The 20,851-nt window shown below is 51.7% G+C and overlaps 7 protein-coding genes across 7 annotated transcripts; 4 read left to right on the top strand and 3 right to left on the bottom strand.

Moving 5' to 3' along the window:
* Positions 1–218: 218 nt before the first annotated feature.
* Positions 219–5,979, top strand: BU25DRAFT_335744 (uncharacterized protein; the record flags this gene model as incomplete). The annotated part of the gene is made up of 5 exons (XM_033702596.1): positions 219–318; positions 372–496; positions 555–704; positions 755–4,639; positions 4,690–5,979. The coding sequence occupies 5 exons, from the start codon at positions 219–221 to the stop codon at positions 5,977–5,979; spliced, it is 5,550 nt and encodes a 1,849-aa protein (XP_033564339.1).
* A 1,252-nt stretch (positions 5,980–7,231) lies between these two features.
* On the top strand, positions 7,232–9,045 carry BU25DRAFT_446946 (uncharacterized protein; the record flags this gene model as incomplete). Its single annotated transcript, XM_033709514.1, has 1 exon — positions 7,232–9,045. One exon carries the CDS (start codon positions 7,232–7,234, stop codon positions 9,017–9,019), a length of 1,788 nt encoding a protein of 595 aa, XP_033564338.1. The 3' UTR covers positions 9,020–9,045.
* A 1,319-nt stretch (positions 9,046–10,364) lies between these two features.
* BU25DRAFT_408733 (uncharacterized protein) lies at positions 10,365–12,131 on the bottom strand. Its single transcript, XM_033705882.1, has 2 exons — positions 10,839–12,131; positions 10,365–10,791 (listed from the first exon to the last, which is right to left on the bottom strand). Exons 1-2 carry the CDS (start codon positions 11,801–11,803, stop codon positions 10,668–10,670), a joined length of 1,089 nt encoding a protein of 362 aa, XP_033564337.1. The 5' UTR covers positions 11,804–12,131; the 3' UTR covers positions 10,365–10,667.
* Positions 12,132–12,600: 469 nt separating this feature from the next.
* On the bottom strand, positions 12,601–14,249 carry BU25DRAFT_446944 (uncharacterized protein). The gene is made up of 5 exons (XM_033709513.1): positions 14,143–14,249; positions 13,887–14,027; positions 13,378–13,815; positions 13,153–13,293; positions 12,601–13,072 (listed from the first exon to the last, which is right to left on the bottom strand). The coding sequence occupies exons 1-5, from the start codon at positions 14,215–14,217 to the stop codon at positions 12,938–12,940; spliced, it is 930 nt and encodes a 309-aa protein (XP_033564336.1). The 5' UTR covers positions 14,218–14,249; the 3' UTR covers positions 12,601–12,937.
* Positions 14,250–15,145: 896 nt separating this feature from the next.
* On the bottom strand, positions 15,146–15,815 carry BU25DRAFT_266243 (ribosomal protein S1). Its single transcript, XM_033701783.1, has 3 exons — positions 15,687–15,815; positions 15,393–15,638; positions 15,146–15,341 (listed from the first exon to the last, which is right to left on the bottom strand). The coding sequence occupies exons 1-3, from the start codon at positions 15,694–15,696 to the stop codon at positions 15,247–15,249; spliced, it is 351 nt and encodes a 116-aa protein (XP_033564335.1). The 5' UTR covers positions 15,697–15,815; the 3' UTR covers positions 15,146–15,246.
* Positions 15,816–15,965: 150 nt separating this feature from the next.
* BU25DRAFT_388431 (uncharacterized protein) lies at positions 15,966–18,246 on the top strand. The gene is made up of 2 exons (XM_033704476.1): positions 15,966–17,169; positions 17,220–18,246. The coding sequence occupies exons 1-2, from the start codon at positions 16,028–16,030 to the stop codon at positions 18,034–18,036; spliced, it is 1,959 nt and encodes a 652-aa protein (XP_033564334.1). The 5' UTR covers positions 15,966–16,027; the 3' UTR covers positions 18,037–18,246.
* Positions 18,247–18,744: 498 nt separating this feature from the next.
* BU25DRAFT_446942 (uncharacterized protein) lies at positions 18,745–20,429 on the top strand (the record flags this gene model as incomplete). The annotated part of the gene is made up of 2 exons (XM_033709512.1): positions 18,745–18,999; positions 19,047–20,429. The coding sequence occupies 2 exons, from the start codon at positions 18,745–18,747 to the stop codon at positions 20,241–20,243; spliced, it is 1,452 nt and encodes a 483-aa protein (XP_033564333.1). The 3' UTR covers positions 20,244–20,429.
* Positions 20,430–20,851: the final 422 nt, after the last annotated feature.

Genomic DNA, 20,851 nt, shown 5'->3' with positions numbered 1-20,851 from the left:
TAACTGCTGGTGTTGAAGTGGCGGTCGCTGCTTCCACATCCATCGGCATGTGAATGACGAATGTCGGCGCTTTTGTTCCACATTCGCCGATCATGCTTCGTGTCGTTGGAGCTCAAATGCGCAACAACAGGCAACAAGCAAGTGCACACCATATTGCAGCGACATGTCCCGTGCATATAGCGCGCTGAACGGACACTCGACCTCTTGCCAGACACAGAATGGCCGCTGATCCTACTGCTAACCTGCAGTTGTTCTCACCACCAGGCTCTGGGCGCTCTTCACCAGCACCACGAGCATCGCGCAACGCTGCAGAAGACGGTACACGACATATAAACACTATAGCATAGCAGGGCAGGCTGACTAAGCGCCAGCTTTGTACAAGAAAGACAAATCCTTCCGGCGATATGCACTCGGCGTCGAACGAACGCTTGCCCTCTGGGACACAGCGCAGCAGGAATGGGCAGACTATATCTCTTTCCTGGGCCGCCTGCTGAAGGTCAATTGCTCCTCGATACCCTGCTCATGGCAGCGCGCTTATACGATGTTGTGTGTAGGCCCTGCAAGCGCATCCCTCCGAGACGCCTGTCATTCCACATAGCGATACAGTCGCACTGCGATTAGCGCAGTGCTTGAATCCAGCATTACCCTCAGGTGTTCACCAGAAAGTCCTCGAGGTTTATGCTTACATCTTCACAACCATTGAAGTATGCACATGTCCAAGAACCAGGTCGGCAGACGCTGACCACTGGCCCAGGAAGATGCCCTTGCCCGTGACCTGAACCTCTACCTGCCAGGCCTCGCTACGACCCTGTCCTTTGCCTCGCTCTCAGTGCGCCCACTCTTCCTCTCGATCTTCGAAAACCACATCCTGAAACTCGACGGCGCTGCGCTACGGCCGGCTCTGAAGGCCATCATACTGTCTCTGCTACCAGGCCTCGAGGATGAGACGAGCGAGGATTTTGAGCGCATGGTGTCAGCGCTCGATAGACTACGGACAGCTGTTCAAGATCAGACGAACGACATGGCAGATGCGAAAAGCAACAACGGGCATGCATCCCATTTCTGGCAGTGCTTCTTCCTTGCGAGCATAACGAACGCCTCGAGGAGGCAAGGTGCACTTGCCTTTCTGACTCGCAGACTTCCCAAGCTTGGTCTGCCAGCTTCTAGGAATGGGACAAAAAATGCAAGTTTACCCCTCGAAGCTGAGGCGGCTGTTCATCCAGAACCAGGACTGTTGATTCGGTGCTTCGAATCAGGCCTTTCAGACCAGCAGCTTCTAATCCAGAGAGGCTTCCTCGACCTGATCGTTAGCCATCTGCCGCTCGATTCTCCTGTCCTGCAGCAACGTATCAGCAAAGCAGACCTCGAGCGCCTCGTGGCTGCTGCTGCTGGTGTAGTATCGCGCAGGGATATGAGCTTGAACCGAAGGCTGTGGGCATGGTTCCTTGGGCCAGATCCTTCTGCTGCTGAGGTCAACGATGGTGCTGAGTCGCCCACTCAGGAACGACACAACACGGCGGCAGATCCCTCCACTGTTCACGCGGCCTACTTCTCCCGCTACGGTTTGGCTGCGTTGACAACTAGTGTGCTGAAGATGATCAACCGTCGCACAAAAACTCCCGCTGAGCGCGCACGACCTTTTCGAGTTTGTCTGTCACTCATGGACCGTTGGGAAGTTGGTGGCTTGATTGTCCCTGAGCTGTTCTTACCCGCACTACAGAGTGTTCAGACTTACAGCGAGCATGCATCGAAGGAACAAGTGGATGAGGTCATGAGAAGCGCCAGTGCATTCTTCGATGGCGTCGACAGTGGCCTCATCTGGGGTAAATTGACCCATCTTGTCACTTCATCTCTAGACGGATCAACCACGAAGCAAGAGGCATTGCGGCAAATGAAGCTCGCCAAGTTCGTCCTCGCACGTTTCAACCTCAAGGAGGAAGATATGCTACTTCATCATATGCCATTGATGATTGTCGCTACCCTTACTTCACTTGGCAAAATCTCCCAAGATCGCAACCCGCAGGCTATCGATGTTGAGGTCATTGCCTTGGCTCTTGAGATAGCTGATTCCCTTGTTCAGGTTGTGCCGGATCGAGCCTTGAGGTTCGAGCAAGCCTCAAATGAGCAGCCAGTGGCCGATACCCTGGATGCATCGAGGATTCAAGTGCTGCAGCAGATCTCAACCTTCTACGAAGACGCCCAGGCTGGCCTAGAATCAGCGGAGCGCCTCTACGAACCCGTTGTAGTGGGTCGCATCGCTCTGCGACAGGCTTCACACATAATGCTCGCCACACTTCAAGCAGATGGGTGGTCGTACTCGCCAGAGATACCTTCCAAAATCTTGGCTAACCTAGTTGTGAAGATACAAGATCTGAACGCTATCGATGATTTCGACTTCTCTTCCGTCCTTAAGGAATCTCTCTCAACACCAGATTCTGTCAGGACTGTGCCGTTCTCTCACCTGAGTGCCATTGCTGGCATACTTCTGGCATTGCAGGTGGCTCGCCCGTCGCAACCGTATATCCCGACTTCGAACTTGTCAGAGCTCTTGCATCAGCTGGTTGCCTGCTTGTGGCATTATCTGTCGCCGACGATGCCAAAGTACCATGTCGAAGCCACTCTGTGTATATTGCAGCTGCACTCTATCTCGCCATCTGGTCGCTTGGTTGAGGCCGCTATCTCCGCGATTGTAGCAAAGCAGATTCTGCGCTCGAGCACTGCACCAATCTCAGACTACGGTCGGCGATTTGCAGTAATCTGGACACATACCATGCACGAGCTGAGTCTACAATCAGAGAAGCGTGGCAGTGTGACCCGACGCGCAAGTGGAATGGCTTTGCCGGCTCCCACGCTCTCGCCAGGAACATTCCATTCAGTGCTGACTAGACCACTGCTTCTCCTTCTGGATACCCTAGCTGAGGAAGGTACAGAGACATCTACCTTCATGGAGAGTTGGCTCCTCGACCTTCCTACTCTTAACAGAGTCTTTGAGGTGTTGGCAGTGCACCTTCAGTCCTTGCATTGTTTGGCAGCCACCGAGAATCTAGGCCCTGAAAAGGATGCTAAGTCAATGCAGACTGCAAGAGCGGTAGATGATACAAGAGAATGCCTGTATTATCTAGGACACGTCTTTTACATGCTGAAAAGGCCTTCGCAGTTCACCTGGGGAACACTCGCACAGACAGCTGCTACATGGGACAAGAATTTGGCCAATCGAATGTCCCTTCAAGAATGGCTAATCCGGAAGTGCCTTGGTGCCCTATCGATTCAAGCCAGTGTTGCAGGCGCAACTCTCGAACCCCATATCCATGAGCTGCATCGGATAGCTATCTCCATCATCTCGCAGATCTACCAGAGTCCATTCGCCCCAACTCTGAGGGACCTGGAAATTGAAGTACCGCTTATGATCAGGCTCAGAACCGCGGTGCCCTCTCTGCAGAGCCTCTTGCTCGGTGCAATCCTATCTGCTCTCCGTATACGACTCATACAACCCTCCGAAGAAAAAGCACAGGAGCTGAAACCACCACAAAATGCCGCTCAGAGATCAAGGCTGTCATTAGCTTTGAACAGAGACTCTGTAGATCTCGCGCCGCCGCCTATTCCTCCGCCTTCCCAACTAGTCGAATGCCTCAAATTTGGATTTTCATCGCCATTCAGTCGGCTTGTGCTCGATGGTTGGGTGCAGTTCCTTATCGAGGTTCTGCCCATGTTTGCCGATACCATCTTCCAGAATCTGCTGCCTCTGGTTGAGTGCTTCTGCAAAGAGATCAATGGGACATTCGATCTGCTGAAGACAACATTTGCAAGACACGAGTCAGTAGACGGCACATCCCCTGAGACTACACTCATTTCTTTGATCAATGGCTTGGAGCAGATCTTGGCTAAGGCACATGACCGTCTGATGATTCAGGAGACCCAGGCCTCTGCCACCAAGTCACCCGAGGCTCCTCAAGGATTTTTCAGCAACGTGGTATCCGGTGTCTTCGCGCCAGAAGCCAACCAAACAAGAACACCAACCGCCAATAGTAGGCTTACGGTTCTACTCTGCTTCCAGGATACCGTGCGCATTTGTTTCGCCATCTGGTCTTGGGGCGGATTTTCACAAGATCGTCAGGACCCAACATCGGTGTCGTCCTTCAGCTACACATCGCTGCGTATGCGCAATCGAGCAAGACGAATCCTGGAACACCTTTTCGCTGCTGAGGCATTGGAGTGCCTTGAGACTCTAGTAGTGTTATGGGCTCAAACGACTCAGGAAGACACACACGAGACAGCTGTTATGGGCCTTCTCAACGTACTGAACGGCTCAAGACCGAAGCTCACAATTCCAGCGATCTTCAACGCAGTGTATAGTCGCACGGATCCGAATGCGCTGGATCCTAACCGTATGTCTACCTTGACCTCAGATTTGTCCGACACAGATCTCGTTGCATTCCTGGTAGAGTATACTAGATCACTCGAAGACGATGCCATGGGAGAAATCTGGCAAGATTGTACAATGTTCTTGCGCGACGTTCTTGCGAATCCTCTACCTCATCGACAAATATTACCGACTCTGCTCGAGTTCACCGCTGTCATAGGTCAGAAAGTTGACAACACGACATTTGGTGAGCAGCGAAAGATGAGGAGAGAGCTTGCGGTAAGTCCTGGTTTGCCCTACTTTAGCCATTTATCTGATACTTTTGCCAGGATATATTTGCACGAATCCTGACAGCGACATTCACGACCCGCCCAATGGGCTACGCGCAAGACACGAACCATTCCACAACGGGCACAAAGACACCCTCGATCACGAACAGCACCCGAGCGCAGAAGAGAGCTTCCGATGTTGTAGCTATACTCACGTCCATTGTGCCCAGCCTGCCTATCATTCTTGCAGATATCGATCGTGTCACAAAGGTAGTCTCTGACATATCCACATCAGTCATCGGCCCTACCTTCCGTGCGAAGTCATTCCCAGACAATGTGTCTACCAATACTTTGGACCTCCTTCACCAGTTGACAAAGGTGGCACAGGGGAGCAAGCTGCTGAAGAAGGAAATTTACGATGCCTTCAATGATTCAAAATTCTTCAACACACCCGTCGATCTGATACGGGATGCATGGCTACCCATTCTGTCGCAGTGGACACAGTCCGACAAGGAGCGTGTACCCGAGCTTCTGTCACGGCTGACCGCACCGACAACAGCAGGCATCATGTTTGGCGTCGGTGCTGCATCTGCACGACAGGAAGCTGACCGCAAAGCACAAACCACACTACGGAGAATCTCGCTCCTCATCCTCGCTAGTCCAGAAGACGCGTTCACATCCAACATCCCGCAAATCCTCGAGAAGATCGTCGAGCTTCTCACAGCAACACCAGCGTCATCGCCCTCATCAGTCACACGCGCAGATGTCTTCGTACTACTGCGCTCTGTCATCCTGAAAACATCGCCCATCCACCTGGCCTCCATTTGGCCCATCGTCAACGGCGAGCTGACGTCCAGCTTATCGTCGCTGTTGCCAGATGCGAGCAATAAAGAGCACTACAACAACGCCGGCATAATCCAAGCCTGCAAACTGCTAGACGAGCTCGTGGTCCTCGACCCAGACGACTTCCAGCTCATCGAATGGCTCTTCCTCACCGACACTATCGACGCTGTCTACAAACCGTCCACACCACCCACTCTTCTATCGCTCACAGATGAAATCAACGAAGTACTCACTCAGACATCGTCTACGCCTCTAATCACGCCTGCGATGCAGAATGAGACGGAGGGTGAGCCAATGAGAACGTTGTTCTTGGATACGCTGATCAAGGCGCTTGAGGTGGAGGAGGATGCTGCAGTGCTGGATATGGCCAGGGGAGAACTGGTGGATAGGGCTGTTAGGCCGTTTTTGGGCGGGTTGGCGATGGGTGCTTTTGAGGCTAGGTACGGTGGGGGTGAGGCGGATTGGAGGGGGGTTTGGGAGAGTGTTGTTAGAGATGCTGCGATTTGAAGGGATGGTATTGGGGGTAGGTTGAGAACATAGATATGGGACATGGAAAGCTTTGTGGCTGCGTGGGATGCGTCCTGAGTGATTGTATTGCGATCTTGCTTCGAGTATTGCTGTGAGACTTCTGAATGTAGGCGCGAAGATGGTGCAGCACCTACCTGTATTGCCCACTAGCGCTAAACAATGCCGCAACGATGCAGCAGTCACCACTATCGAGTGTCATCACGACACCTACGCTTCTCTGTCCCTCCCGCTATTCTTGACTTCAGCATGACGCGTCAAGACTCAATCAAATTGTGCATCACCTTTCCCGTCACCTCTCCACATCGGTCTATTCTCACGGCTTTCATTACGTCAGTGTAGCCTCCAGAGCGACACCTTACTCGTCTCAAATGCGATCATCCGCAACATCCGCTGCGAACCACGGCTTTCTTATACCCCAGACCCTGAACCTAATAGGCCTCGATCAGTTGGCGAGCCTCGCCATCAGCGGTACAACCCCACTTCGTACCCATGGCTCAGCGACAGTCGAGCCAACCACCTGTGGACGAAGCAGCAAAGACATAATGGCCACAACTCAAGAAGGAGCATAGAATTGTCTTGCTATAGATGCAATGGTAAAGGTAAGGGCCTTCACACAAGTGTCGAAAATACGCTGAAGACTGTTGCTAACGAAAGTCGTAGTGAAGCAAGCAAGCTCTGTTACTGTTTTTGGTACACACCACCAGTTCATCGTCAGCCAAGCCGTACTCTGTGATAGTCTCCGTCGTCATCGGCTTTGGGTCCCATGTTCAGTCCACAACATCACGGGTGTCAAAGTTAAGCTCCCAGCCTGCCCGTGCCAACGACGACCCGTCACTGCCCGTCACACACTACCATCTGTCAGCTCGCTTGATGCCGGTCAGATACGATGCACAGTTCCATGAGGATCCTGGCTCGATCTGGACTATCGATTGTCTAGCCATCGACCTTGCAACAGCCTGCCAGCTATTGATAAGACCTTTGGCCTGCTCGGGAGCTTGCTATTGCGAGACTTAGCTTTTGTCGACGCGTACTATGGCTAGTTCGGCGAGCGATGAAGCCGTGATGATCATGCAATGTGACTCTGAACCATGGCATAGATACGTCAATCATGTCATTGTTCTATAAATCCCACAAGAGCCACGCGAGCGGTTCTGATGGACTGTGAGCTCCAGACCGGGACCCTATATTTTGCATACCAAGTCACTCGCTGCACCTACGGCCTACAAAACTGATGCCTTTGGACGACCAAATCCGCACTGCGAAAGCAGTCCAGTATCAGAGAGTGATGAACAGGCCGGTGGTCACTACTCAGGGTGAGTTAGAAGAGGGTTGGGACCGCGTCGAGAGCGCGATGGCACCGCTTCCAAAACCACGTCCATGCCCTCCGAATGACAGGTTCGAAGCCTTCCGTAGGGCAGGCATCCTCGACACTGCAGCGCGATTCACTCCCTGCGACCAACACACACAACCCACGGACCTCGCTCGACGGATTGGTGATTGGGAGCGTGAGTGCCCACCAACCATTGATAGGTACTCGGTAGGCGATCGACGACCATGGAAACCTCCATCGCCAATCTGGGCTCCTGCTGTGTTCCCTAAGTGGCCATCGTGTCCACCGTCAAGTTCGCCTTCACCACCACCGAAGTACCGGTTACCACCACCGTCATATAGGGCACCACGGCGAAAGCCACAATTCACACTAGGACGATTCAAGAACCTTGACTTACATTCCACACCTAAATCATCGCCCCCAGATTCTGCCCCCAAGTCTTCCAATGATTCGCAGTTCATCCAGAAGAAGCCTGAAAGGGATGGACTCCGCCAACATCCTCCTGTGTCATATTTGATAGAACAGTTTAAGCGAGATGGTATCGTAGGGAACCTCACGCAAGCCGACGCTCTACGAAGTGAGAGAGAAGAACGAGAGCGGACACAGAAAGAGGAACGAAAACGAAAACCCAGGGAGGAGGAAGAGCGGAAGGACAGTGATGTTCCCGAGTGGCTCCGAAAACTCCTGAGGAAGAAGCGACAAGAATATCCGGAGCCGTGGGATATATTTAGAAAGGACTTCAGTTTCGGCCCCAAGACAAAGAAAGATGAGGGTGATGTTTACCGGCCGCCTGTTAGTCCTCGTTCTTCGTGCAGCTCACTTCCCGACCTTTCTCCAGAGGTTCGCGGCAGATCCTTGAAGCGCCAGCGTCACGATTCTTCCAACGCCAATGTGGCGGCAAAGTCACCACGCGACCGATTACACTCAACAAGCTCACCTATCCCAATTCGACGGCCTCAGCACAATCCATCAGTACCGGGGCCTTTCTACAAGGGATTCGGAACGCTAGACGCCCACGAAAGTCAGCGTGTCGACTTTGCCCTGCCCAGTCCACCAGATGTTGTCCACAGCACAGAGCACAATGTACGACACGTAACCTCTGACTACAACCCTGACGACGTTGTGGACCACTCTAAGACATACAAACATGGTTCCGCTCAGGGTGTTGAAAGACAACACGCACTCACACCTCCAGTGCGTCGCCCTAGCTACTACGGGGCACAAATGAGGCGCCACCTCGAAACCGTCTTTGGCCAACAAGGGAAGCTCAAAGCTAACGCGGAGGAAGCGCAAAAGGCCCTGGATGAGAAAGTCAGAATGAAGACCTGTGAGCTCCAACGTAAGCCACGGACAACGAGGGATCATCCACCTGTCCTCGACGATGCTATGTCCAGGAGCGCTACAGCGGAGTCTTCGACTTCGATGAGAACACCACCGCTCAGTCCCCTGACTAAGACGGCTCCAGCTCAGTCCTCGATCTCAACGAGAACGGTACACAGTGAACGGCCTCGAAGACGGTCCTATGTGGCCAGATGTGCCAGCTCAGACAGATTTCTGCGCACTGTTCGGGAGAGCGCTGAGAAGAGGTTGCGGAGGCAGCTTGAAGAGAGGAGTCGCATGATGGAGGATACACCGTGTCCTTGCGACACGGATAAAGGAAGGGACTGGATAGGGGATGAACCGTTGTGAGTTGAAAGTTCGTTTCACAGATCATGTAGGCGCTGGCTGGGTGGATGCTGCATCTCGATAGGCAGATAACAAAATAATGTGTAATATACATATCGATGTTGCACTTGCGTATTAAGCGTGATACTCAATGAGCACAGAGATGAGCCGTACATTCAATGCGCCTCAGGCATACTTTTCAAAAACGCGAATATCTAGCTACTTCGAGCAAATTACTACGACTTACCTGGAGCACGTGACTGGCAGCGCCACGAGTCCACCCTTCAGCAAACCCAGTGACCTCGTCATTCGTACTCACTCGACACCTCCTCTCTAAGGGTGACAGATCCAGTATCTGGTCCCTCCTTCCAGCATGCGCATGCCAGATGCGAATTTGAGATAGTGAAGTTACAACGCAGTACATAGGTACATATACACTTGCTTCCTTCTCGCTCGCCCTAGTGTCCTTGTACTGCGCGTACCCGCTACAAAATGTAACCTTACCAGTCTCCACAACGACCCGCTCCCGTGGCCCACTTGCTGCGCCCCATCCAAATCCCTTGAAATTCTCACCAGCTGAATCTCCGTCTTTTCAAATGTTGCTAGATCTCACCACCAACGGCATTGTCGAGGCACCCCTGCATGAACTAGTCCGCTTTCAGAGCAAAGAAGCGAAGAATATGCTTCTAAGGGATTTGATTGGATAACCAGTTGCACGGAACCCGAGGGTTCTGGAAGGTGGCAGGGGCTGTGGAGCAAGGACAGGGATGAGCGAAAGCAGCGATAAGGTGCTAACGGTTGCATGGGTTGGCGAGTATCACATTTGCGTCTCCCATTGTCAACAAGTGGATTACATTCAAGCCCAGATAGAGGGATGGGATTAAGCTGACTGCATGCGGAAGGAATGTCAATTCAAGAAGCGGAGGGGAGACGGAGAGATGGTGAGGAAGACGTGAAAGGCAGTGCATCCGCATACTTCGACACGCGTGACGCTACGAAGGTACAGCGATTATGGCGCCGCAAATATATAGATGCGGTGAGGTCGCGAAGGGCAATCAGCCTAAAGTTGCCGTAAGCGCTTCATGGTTTACCCACGCATACGCTCGCTTTCCCTCGTCGATGCAAGTCAAATGCTTGTCAGAGATATCGGAATGTGACAAGTCGCTCTTTCAGTCCGGATATTGCGGTGATGACGTGTGCGGACGCGTCGTGTTCGCTATCTGGCTGTGACTATAATTTGTGTCTTCGGCAAAAGTTGGAGAGTCGGATCGTGTACCGACTGTACTGCATGGGATAGTGGATTTGATAGATTGTGCTGAATTAGCAATTGCTGGTTCGGATGTAATGTGTCTGGTTGCTAACTAGCGCCTTCAATTTTGACACTACCGCTAGAGTAGAGAAGGGGCATTTCATAGATCATTGAATCGCTAACATGTTTGTTTGCCTCTGATCTGTATGTATCTTCCAGATGCAATACCCTCGCTAGACTTTTCTAAAAGATATGCGCACTGAAGGCAGAAGGTTTGCCGGTTCTTGAAGAGTTGCTGAAAAAACTGTCGTTTAAGATCCATGTGATACGTCTTTTTCGAAGGTCTCCTTGCCAGGCCCAGGGTAGGCGAAATGCTGATACAATGTCGTACCAATACACGTGAATCGTAAGGTGAGCATACACTCACATTCGTGCAAGTTCGTTGAGTGCACATACGAGTTCGCGTCGCACCTCAAGCTCATCCATGCCGGTGTGTGGACGGTAGTGATGCGCGACAACCGCCAGTATTGCGCGATAGATTGTGTACCTTTGATCATGTCAGCAATAATCGAGGGGTGGAGGTTGGCGACCTACATGAACATCCTAATCTTAATGCCTCCAGTTCGCATAGGGCACTCGCCAAAGCCTTCAAAGAACGCTTTAGTGCCATTCGCAATGCCTCCGTTCATGAGTGCATCGCCCCAGATGACGTTTGAGAAACCGACGAGGCCAGTGACACGCTTGGTATACTCATCAATGAGTACGTTGTCCGGACTACAAACATCAAGGGCGACTAGCCGCGGTTCTGTGACCTCGTCCAGGGCGTGGCTATGTTTACTGACATAGTAGCGGACACTGTCGTACGGTATTGTGACGAGCATGTCTTCAGCGTCCCGTAACGCGGCTTCCAGAAGAGCGAGGAATGCCTCTCGCCATGACTTGCATCCTTTGTGCTCGAAGACTCGGTGTGTCATGCCGAACTGCGTTGCAGAGAGTGATGTCAAGCTGCGGACGTAGGAGCCCAGCGTTCGGTCGATTGCGCTTCGCTCGGCAGTTGTAAGATGTGGTGATAGTTCAGAAAGTCTGCGTCCTGGAAGGTGGCTCATTATGAGGAAGGGCGAGCCAAAATGCCCACCATGGCTGTCATACTTGATGATCCGTGGTACTGGAAGTTGGGTATATTCGTGCAATGTTTCTAGCGTCTTGACTTCGGTTCCGAGGGTGTGTTTCTCGTGGCGGAGAAGTCGTACATTTGCTGTGGGTAGGCACTTGAGTACGAGCGAACTATCGTCTGCGAGCCTCGTCAGGTATACTTGATGGATTCGGCTCTGTAAACGTTCTGCTTGTTGCACTGTGATCCTCGAGGACCGGAAGACAGCACAGATGAGTTTCTGTATACGCGGAAAGTCTGGCGAAGCAGTGCATGTTCGTGACGAGGTCGACGAGGAAGATGATGTCGACGAAACTATAGAGGATGGTCGAGGCGGTCGACTTGCGTAGGCTCCACGACTCATGTTGAATGTTGGATATGTTGCAACATCTAGCGGGGGCAGGAGCATTATGAAGGCTTAGGTCAGAGTAACGAATACGGTAAGATAGGTACTTTAGCGAGATTCTGGCTTGGAGTAAAGTTTGCTGGCTGCATGCCAGGGCCGGCCCGTTGGTTTAAGAAGCTCTTATGTTGTGCAGGATCATGTATGATGTCGATAGTGTTCTCTCTTTGCAGCTGCTGAAGACTCCATGAGCTGCAATGTCTTCGATCAAAGGAACATGCGGCAGGTTGATTCCAATCGACCCGAGCAAAACCGGGTGGTATGGGATCAAGGAGACCGTTGTCGTGATCATTGCGTGTTCATCGGGCATTACTGCCAGCGCATTGCGTTATGCTGGTAATCCTGAATGATTTGAGTGAGGTACAAGCCCCGTTCGCATCATAAAGCATCCGGCAAGCCACATTCGGCTAGCTATAGACTTTCAAAGGACACATTACGCGTGCAGCTACATTTGAAGCCAGCATCGAAATTGCAAAGAATAGCCTTGCCACATGGACGAAACCAAGGTTGAAGGTGCGGGAGGCGTCAAAGGTATTGGACCGGCGTCTTCATCGTCGGCAAAGATGTCTACCTTAGGTTAGACCCTCCGAGGTAATAGTCGGCTATTGCACGCTCTGATAGGCCACGTCGAATAAAGAAAAGCCAGTCCGATCTTGAAACTCAACGTTTCGATGATGGCACTGAACGATGGAACCTGGAGAAACGATAAGTGAGCGCGTGGGCTTCGTCTAAAGAGCAAGGGTTCGCACATGGTATACGTGCAAGAGATGACTAGGATAAGCGGGATTCAGATGTGCATTCTGCGTCTCACCGCGTTCTAGGAAAGCATCCGCCTAGGCAAGCCTGATCATGTCTATGCATCGCTCATCCGCATAGCAGGTCTAGCTGCGAACGTGGCGGAGCCGGAACATGCCCATGTAAACCTCGCCTCGGTTCCGGCACGACGGGTCAGAACCTAAGCGGACGCTAGAAAGTACAAGGATCGCTATCTTGTCGTTTTCGGATTTGCGACATAGGAGATGCACGCTGTTCGAACGCAAGCTCAGTCGTCAGCTGCAGACATCTCGACCGAAGCTCGCTAAATCGGTAGCCGCTAGGTTCTCGAAACAGTGCTTCCCGTCATTGAGGCCATGATGTAAGTCATGCACTTTCAGTAGATGCAACTGGTGCTGGCGCTTCTGTGGCGTTTTCGAAGGGTCCCTGACGAAGTTCCTCGATGTTGTATCGTTTGAGCTTATCGAAGTCAGGCCCTACGACGCTCATACCAATGACGTTCTGGACCGTGTCAGTATCTGTCAAGATCGAGCTAGTCGCAGGTGTAACCAGTGTGCAGGATCGTAGGCGTTTTCTCGTACCTTGTATATTTCCACGAAGATGAGCAAATCGTACCCATGAAGGTCGACCTTGTGACCTGGGCCTACTGCAGCCGCGACTGTTTTGATAACGTCGTCCCTCTTAAAGTCCTTATTATTCCGGATTGTTGGTCGAATCGCAAACTGTGGTTTCACGGCATGTTAGCGAGCCGACCTGCATCAAGGTCCTCCATCTGACAGCAACAAATGGCGGAAACTTGGTCTCACCTTCTTCCCTGTGTTCTCTTCTCCGTGAAAGTACGGTGCAAGGACCTTCTCCGCGACAGACTCGAGACCCTTTTGATTAGCCTTCTCGATGCCTGTGATTGGGGTGAGACGTTTAACGAAACGACAGTTCTTGTGCTGGACACCGTCTGCGGTGTCTTGGCAAATCTTGTGAACAAATGATACGGGTTCCACAGGCGCCCGTGTCTTGAAGAAAACCACTGCTTTGGTCAGACTAACGCTTACTGCAGACGACGACTGAGTAGTTCGCTTACAGCATTGAGTATCCAGCTTCACCGATGTGAATAGAGGCTTCACAGCCGGCTTACGAATGTAGGCAAGCTCTTTGTTGATCTCAGCTTCGATATCGCCGCTAAAATTCGAGTCATCGTCCTCAGCTGTTCCGTTGGCGGCCTGCTCGCCATACAGCTTCATAGCGTACTACGGATCTGTCAGCTCTGCATATCGAGTAAAAAGGCTGCGTCGCGATCATGCATCCAGAATTGACGTACTCCTTGGAACAGATCCCGCAGGTCCGCAACAGTTGGCGCTTCTTTCTTCATGGCGCAGGTTGCCCAAATACCCACATCACCAGGATTGATTTGTCGGGCTTCAGCAATTCCTCGTCTTGGCATCTCCCACTTCTTTCTACCCTGGAATTGAGCATTAGCATCATGCAGCACGGTAAAATTGCATAGGCGCAATGAGATCTTGGGCCTAAGACTGTGCGCCCCGATGCAGTCTTCTTGCACACTAGAAAGATCTCACCTTAGATCGCTTGGCATCGCCATCACCTCGTGCATCCGACTCGGCTTTCCTTTTGGTTGGCGCAGTATCAGCCATTTCTTTGGTTGTGCAGGTGTGAGTTCGTTAACGTGGTTTTGTCAAGGTGTATAGAGTCTGTAATGAGGAAGGCATCTCGAAAGAACGCGGACGCTAGTGTCGCTAGCGCCGTTTTCCTCGCGACTTCCCAAAGTCTTCATCCGTCTACACATTACTACTTTCATCACTCATGAGATAGTCGTTCTCTTCTTGTTCTCTTTCTCTTGAGTAGTCAGGCTCCATGTTCGTGTTTCGGAGATGTGACAGCGCCCAGGTCACAGCTCGATGACGCGTGTTGATTGTTCATACAGCATCTCAAGGAACACGACAGCTTTGTCCATGATACCATCTGACTATGCCTCTGCAGAATTCGATCGCTGCCACGATACTGCAAGAGTCCTAATCGTGACAATCTAGATTATGCCCAGTCATCCCAGCATCACCCGCATCTATCTGGCGCAAGCGAAGATCTAAATCAATGACGAGATTACCTACGTTGTGCAGATGCAGACGTCAGCTTGATATCTCCACCAAGGAATTGCATCGTGCCACGGAATCGATCTGTGCCACGGAATTGATCTGAGCCACGAGATCAAGCCCATGCATCGTGGGCCAGATCAAGCAAGTTTGCTTGGCTTCGGACAACAGACGTTCCACAACAGGTCGACTGGTAATGGTCACAGCAGTAAGTCGTCTTTGTAGTTCTGCGATCTCGCAACCGTCTGATAGGTCCGCAATGTCAGCTTGGGTAGATTGTTCGCTTCCCAAACCTGTGGCTTTAACATTAGTTCAGATCATGCTGACCACATTGCCCTCTGGTCGGTCGAAGGTCTAACTTCACATACGCGTGACATGTGAGGTCAATAGACCCGGTCTACGGCTCTTTTGGCCGTTGGCTCGCCTCACACACATCTCACGCAACATAACGACAAGCCATGAGAGCAACAAGTGTTGATCCTGAATCATTTCATTTCATAACCAGCAGTTAAGCTACCATAACCACGTTTTTGTTCAGACCATTCCACTTCTTCCCATGTCCCAACTAAGCGCTTATGCGGCGATGGTGACCTCAACCTCAACACCGGCCTCGATGTTGATGATGATCTGCTTGACAACCTCGGTAGGGGCGTGGAGGTCGATGAGGCCTACTCTTCGTCAGTCTACAGTTGTAGCGTGCAATTCTGAAGGCAACTTACGCTTGTGGATGCGCATCTCGAAGGTGTCCCAGGTCTTGGAACCCTCACCGTTAGGGGTCTTACGGGTGGTGACCTTGAGGACCTTGGTGGGGAGACGGACAGGGCCCTTGACGCGGAGCTCCTTGTTCTTGGCACGGTCGATGAGCTCCTGGCAGACCTTCTCGAGCGACTTGACGTTGCGGGAGGTGAGGGTGATGCGGATCTTGTGGATCTTGGGGCCCTCGCCAAAGTCCTTCTCAGGCTTGTCTGCGCGCTGTTAGCAGGCGCATTGTGCGCGCGCGTGGGGTAACGTACTGTAAGACATGGTGCTTGGTGGTAGAGTGTGGTGTTGGTTGAATCAAATGGCAGTCACGACCTGGATCGAGCGGGGATCACGGTAATGTGATGACTGGCGTGGTTTTGCTTTATCGACGACGTACGTGCATCTCGATGTTCTTCGCGGGATTCAATTTTCGTAGTGTGGCCGTGCCAAGATTTGCGGCGACGCTAACCGCTAGTGGACAAGACCGCGGCTTCCGCAAGCATGAGCCATCATGACTGCTTTGACGTGGGGCCTTGACGTCGTCATGTACTGGGAAAACGAAATCGCATAAACATCAAAGAGATCTACCTCACAGTTGCGCAATTGAACAGCAATGTCTCTGCCTCAGTTTGTGCCCTTCCCAGACGCCAAAATTCGACAAAGCATCCAGTCAGATGAGTGGCAGCTGTACCTGGATTCATGGACGTCGCTGACAGATCTCTATTTGCGCCTGAATAATCAGCAATTTGCATCTGCGCGGCAGGATGTTGATTCGCCCGGGTTCTTTCTGATCTCCTTCTTTCACGAACTAGCAGGCGATGACAGCCTTGCAACAAAGGTCGTCTCACTGCGCAAGAAGTCTTTCCTGCTACTCCACAGGATATGGTCTGGGCAAGATGTGGAAGACGCCTTCCTCAACTGGCCTGTACTGGCAGACATATGCAATGCTTTCACAAAGAGTGAGCAATTCCGGAGACTACTGCAAACGCTGTGGCAGCGTATGAGTGGGACAATTGAGAAGTCATTGCAGGCAGCAAAGACATCGTTAATACGGAATCTCGACTCGAAACGACCCGAAGAAGCGGAGAGCACCTTGAATCGGATAGCGCCACTTCTAAAAGCCTCACCAGACGCGAGCATCTATATGCTCACTGGATCCGATTTCCTCGATTCTCTCTATAGCGCTTACCCCAAAGTATCACCGACAATGCAAAAGAAGCTTGTCACAACCGCATATTTCGGCCTTACAGCTACACTAGAAGGCGCGAAACCGAACTACTCTTTACTATCTGACCACCTTTACTCGCTCAAATCCAGTGAAGAGCACGAGCAAAAGAAGGAACAAGGCAAGAAGACGCTCGTTGCAGATTTGGTCACCAACACACCATTGCTTGAGAAGATTAGAGACAAGGCTACTACTCCTGAAGCAACGAGAGTGTGGAATACTGCAGCATCACTCAGTGTCTTCCATCAATCGAGCATTGTTCGACCAAAGCGACTCGTCCGCCGGAAAGTCGACAAAGGCAAGAATAAGGCAGAAGCAGATGACTATGGGCACGGTGCTTTCACCGGCGAGGTTCATGTTCATCGCATGAGCGTGATTACTCAAATACAAGACCTCTTTCCGGATCTTGGCGCCGGCTTTGTAGTGAAGCTGCTGGACGAGTATAATGACAATATCGAGGAAGTCACCGCCCACCTACTGGACGGTTCATTACCGCCACATCTCGCAGACGCTGATCGGAGCGATCAACTGTGTGTCTATCCGCCCCTGTTGATCGAAAACAAGCTAACACCCCTACTAGACCCACACCATCCTCGGCACCTCAATCACATCTCCCTTCCAGGTCAAGTCAACACCTGCCCGAGCGCCGTAACGTTTTCGACGACGACGAGTTTGACAAGCTCGCTATCGACACCTCACATCTTCACATCGGGCGCAAGAACAAGGATCTCACAGCAGACAAGGTTCTATCAGATCGCAGCAAAGCACCCGCGACATCCCATATCCTTGCCGCATTGGCAGCTTTCGATTCTGACGATGATGAGCGAGACGATACGTACGACTTTGAAGATGTCGGCGCTTCTGTCGACACTGCCGCGCCGGATGGAGATGCCAACTCTGATCTGTCGAACAAGAACGAGGAAGCACTCTTCCGTGCGTTCAGCAAGAGTCCTGATGTGTTTGGTCGCGATGTGGAGAAGAAGCGAGGCAAAGCCCGCGCAGCGTTGAAGAGCGAGACCGGTATGACCGACGAAGCAATCGAAGGTTGGGGCATCATGATTGGGCGCGATCCGAAACGTTTACGGCGCCTCGAGGCTAAATTCTCCACTTTCCACGGCCAACAGAGGGAGTTGCAGTCTACAGCATGGAAGAACAGTCCTGCAGGGTCAGGAGACGAAGGGAGCGGGGATGGAGGAAGAGGAGGCTTCTGCGGCAGAGGACGTGGCAGAGGCCGAGGGCGTGGTGGACGTGGAGGTGGACGAGGTGGCGGCAATGTCGCAGGGCCTGCCAACGAAAAAAGCACACAGATTGCTCGACAACGCAAAGAAGCCAACAAGGGCCGCAACCACAACGCTCAGCGAGACAAGAAAATGGCAAGAGGCGGGTTTTCTGGGTAAGCTGCCGAACTACCGACTACCTTCGACCTACAATGTTAAGGGCTGGATGAGCGCTATACGCCACAGCGTGCCTAGCATCTCGTCCAACGTCTAGATCTTTCGAAAAGGATCTGCTATGCACGCTATTAATAATTCGCAGGTGATTGTTGCGACAATCGGTATATGACCCATACACCGCATCGACGTTGCTCAGGGGGTGAACAATCAGGAATATGATAATGCAAACATTGTTGTAGACCACTCCACCAAAGAACATCAAACCAAGAATAAACAGCGCCAACACCGATCACTGTAAGCCAGGCAATAGCAACTCCGTGCTCTGACACAGTGTGAAAAAGGTTCAGCCTGCAATGGAGTATGAGTGTATGGTGAGTGTATGATTGTGTATACGAGTATACTGTATGAATGACGGTGCTGACGAATACTAGGACTGCCTATCTTGTGAAGACCCGTCGTGACTGCCTCAGAAAACCTGGCCATCTTGTCACAGGGTAGGTATGAATCAAGTGAAGAACCATGGTTCATAGCTATTCCGCCCCACATTACTCCTCCGCGACCCTTACACACTCTTTCCCTCTCAAATATTTCTTTACGTTCAACACCGCTTACATACGCTTCTTTCCTACATCCTCCAGTGTTTATCTCTACAACTGTTGTATGGTTAGACACAGACGAACACACACTTATTTCTCTGTCCGTATCGACAAGATGGCGACCTTACTCACCGAGTTTCCCGACGAGATACTCGTTCAGATGTTCGAGGAGCTCGACAACAGGGATTTATTGAAGGTGCGCAGCGTCTGCAGACGCTTCTCCGGCCCTGCATCATCCTGCTTTCGAGTCATAACGTCCAACGTGCCCAACGACGAGCATTGGAGACATGCGAAAGCCGAGATACCAGAGACACCGATAGCACGGCATGTTCGCACCGTGCGCATAGTACCAGGTGAAGCACTTCGATTGGTAGGTCACACCTAGAAATCACTGAACATCATTTAACAACGATAAAGCCAGGACCTGATCCACTCGACTGGACAGTCCACCAGTACGAACTTGCTCTTGAGCACGCCTGCAAGTTCCCTGCACTTCGCGGCATTTGTCTGTCCTTGTCCTACTTCGGTCGCATATTTTACGAAGAGAACGATGAGTCTGACTTCGAATTTGCTGCGCCCCTGAAGGTTCTACGCAAGTTGTTCGAGGTCGCAAGAAGGAAGACGCTCAGAGAGCTTGAGGTAGAGATGGTGCCACCGCTGCATCTCCCGATCACACGCGACCCTATGTTCAAACAGTGCATGCGCTCAGTCAAGACATTGATTCTGCACTTCGATGCGTGGTATTGCGACGAAGGCTGGGATGCCGACGACGACCACGTGTTACCGGACTCTTCGCTCAGTACAAGAGCACATGAGTTCACAAGGAACATCGGAGAGTGGATTGGCCGAAGTCAAGATGTCCTCAAGGTGCTCAGCCTTTCCTTCGAGAACTACGTCGGTTACTATCCCAAATTGGACTTTCGGAACATGTACTATCCTCGCTTGAGGGTACTAGAGCTCACCTGTGTGACAATCTCACACGCCGCGCAGATTAGCTGGATTCTTGCACATGGAGATACACTCACAGCTGTTCATCTAGAAGATTGTCCTCTCGTTGCATATACCGAGACACAACAGGCCCTCGACGACGAAGCTTATCCGATTCCAGGCGAAGACTTTCCTGATTCTGTTTCCAGCTGGAACGACCTATTTTGGCACGATATCTTCGATTCTTTCCGTATATACCTTACTCATTTGAGGGACTTCAGCATCACCCTCACTTGGATGGACCCTGAAATAAGCCACAGAGTCTCGGGTATGATGCCTCAGCGTTACAAGTCATACCACCAGGGCGAGCTCATATCGAACGACTCGTCGAGAAAGGTCGCTGAGGAGCACCATCAGGCTGATATCGATGCCTATGTGCGACTTCTTCACCACACAGAACAGTTGGGCAAACTACTGTTCGATATGGTTACGAGCGGCACGTACGTGGATGACCTTACTAAGGCTTGGCCGGGGTTCCCAACTGTCGCAGAGGTTTTTGAGGCCAAGGGTGACGCTGTAATTAGTGGCACCGAAGTAGATAGTATTCCTTCGGCGATGCCGGGGTTTCCATCTGTTGCAAAGGTTCACAAGGCTGAGGCTTCGCCTAAGCGTCGAGCAAGCTTCTGAGGGTCATAAATACGTCCAGGAAGGGTTCAATGGTGGACGAACGGAAAAAGGGAGATTCATGATGTTCGGACTCAGATACGGCAGATTGCGACTGCCTCCGGTCTGTCACTGGAAAGAACAGACTAGATACTCGATAGGCACAGCCCTGAGACAACGTGATAGAGCTTGGAGGGTTTCGAAGATTTGGCTTAGAAAGTTCGAGTACGTGGGCCAGTTTGGAGACCAGAATACCACAATAAAGACCAGCTGACCAACCACCGTTCATCACGGTGGCAGCTCCGCCCACAAGCCACACTGCGCTTCCTCACTTCCCCAGGTTACGGCCCGTCGTGCAACGTCTTTACCGCTTCGATGCGGACTAACGGCCTTCAATTCAACGATCTTCTTCAGTTGCAGTCGGCAGTCTGAACTGTTACACCTGCAGGATATACACAAACTCTGACGATGTACCCCGCGTTGACCAGCCGTGCACACAGCGAAGAATAACGCGCTGCAACGTAAGCTTCGTCTCCCATACAGTCGGAGGACAAAAGTCTTGTCGCCCGATGCACTTGGACCACCACAACTACTTTTGAGTGAATGTTCACACACTATTATCTCAACAACCA

Source organism: Macroventuria anomochaeta (genome assembly GCF_010093625.1).
Source record: "Macroventuria anomochaeta strain CBS 525.71 unplaced genomic scaffold BU25scaffold_8, whole genome shotgun sequence".
Lineage (NCBI taxonomy): Eukaryota > Fungi > Ascomycota > Dothideomycetes > Pleosporales > Didymellaceae > Macroventuria > Macroventuria anomochaeta.
This window is presented reverse-complemented; position numbering and strand designations above follow the sequence as displayed.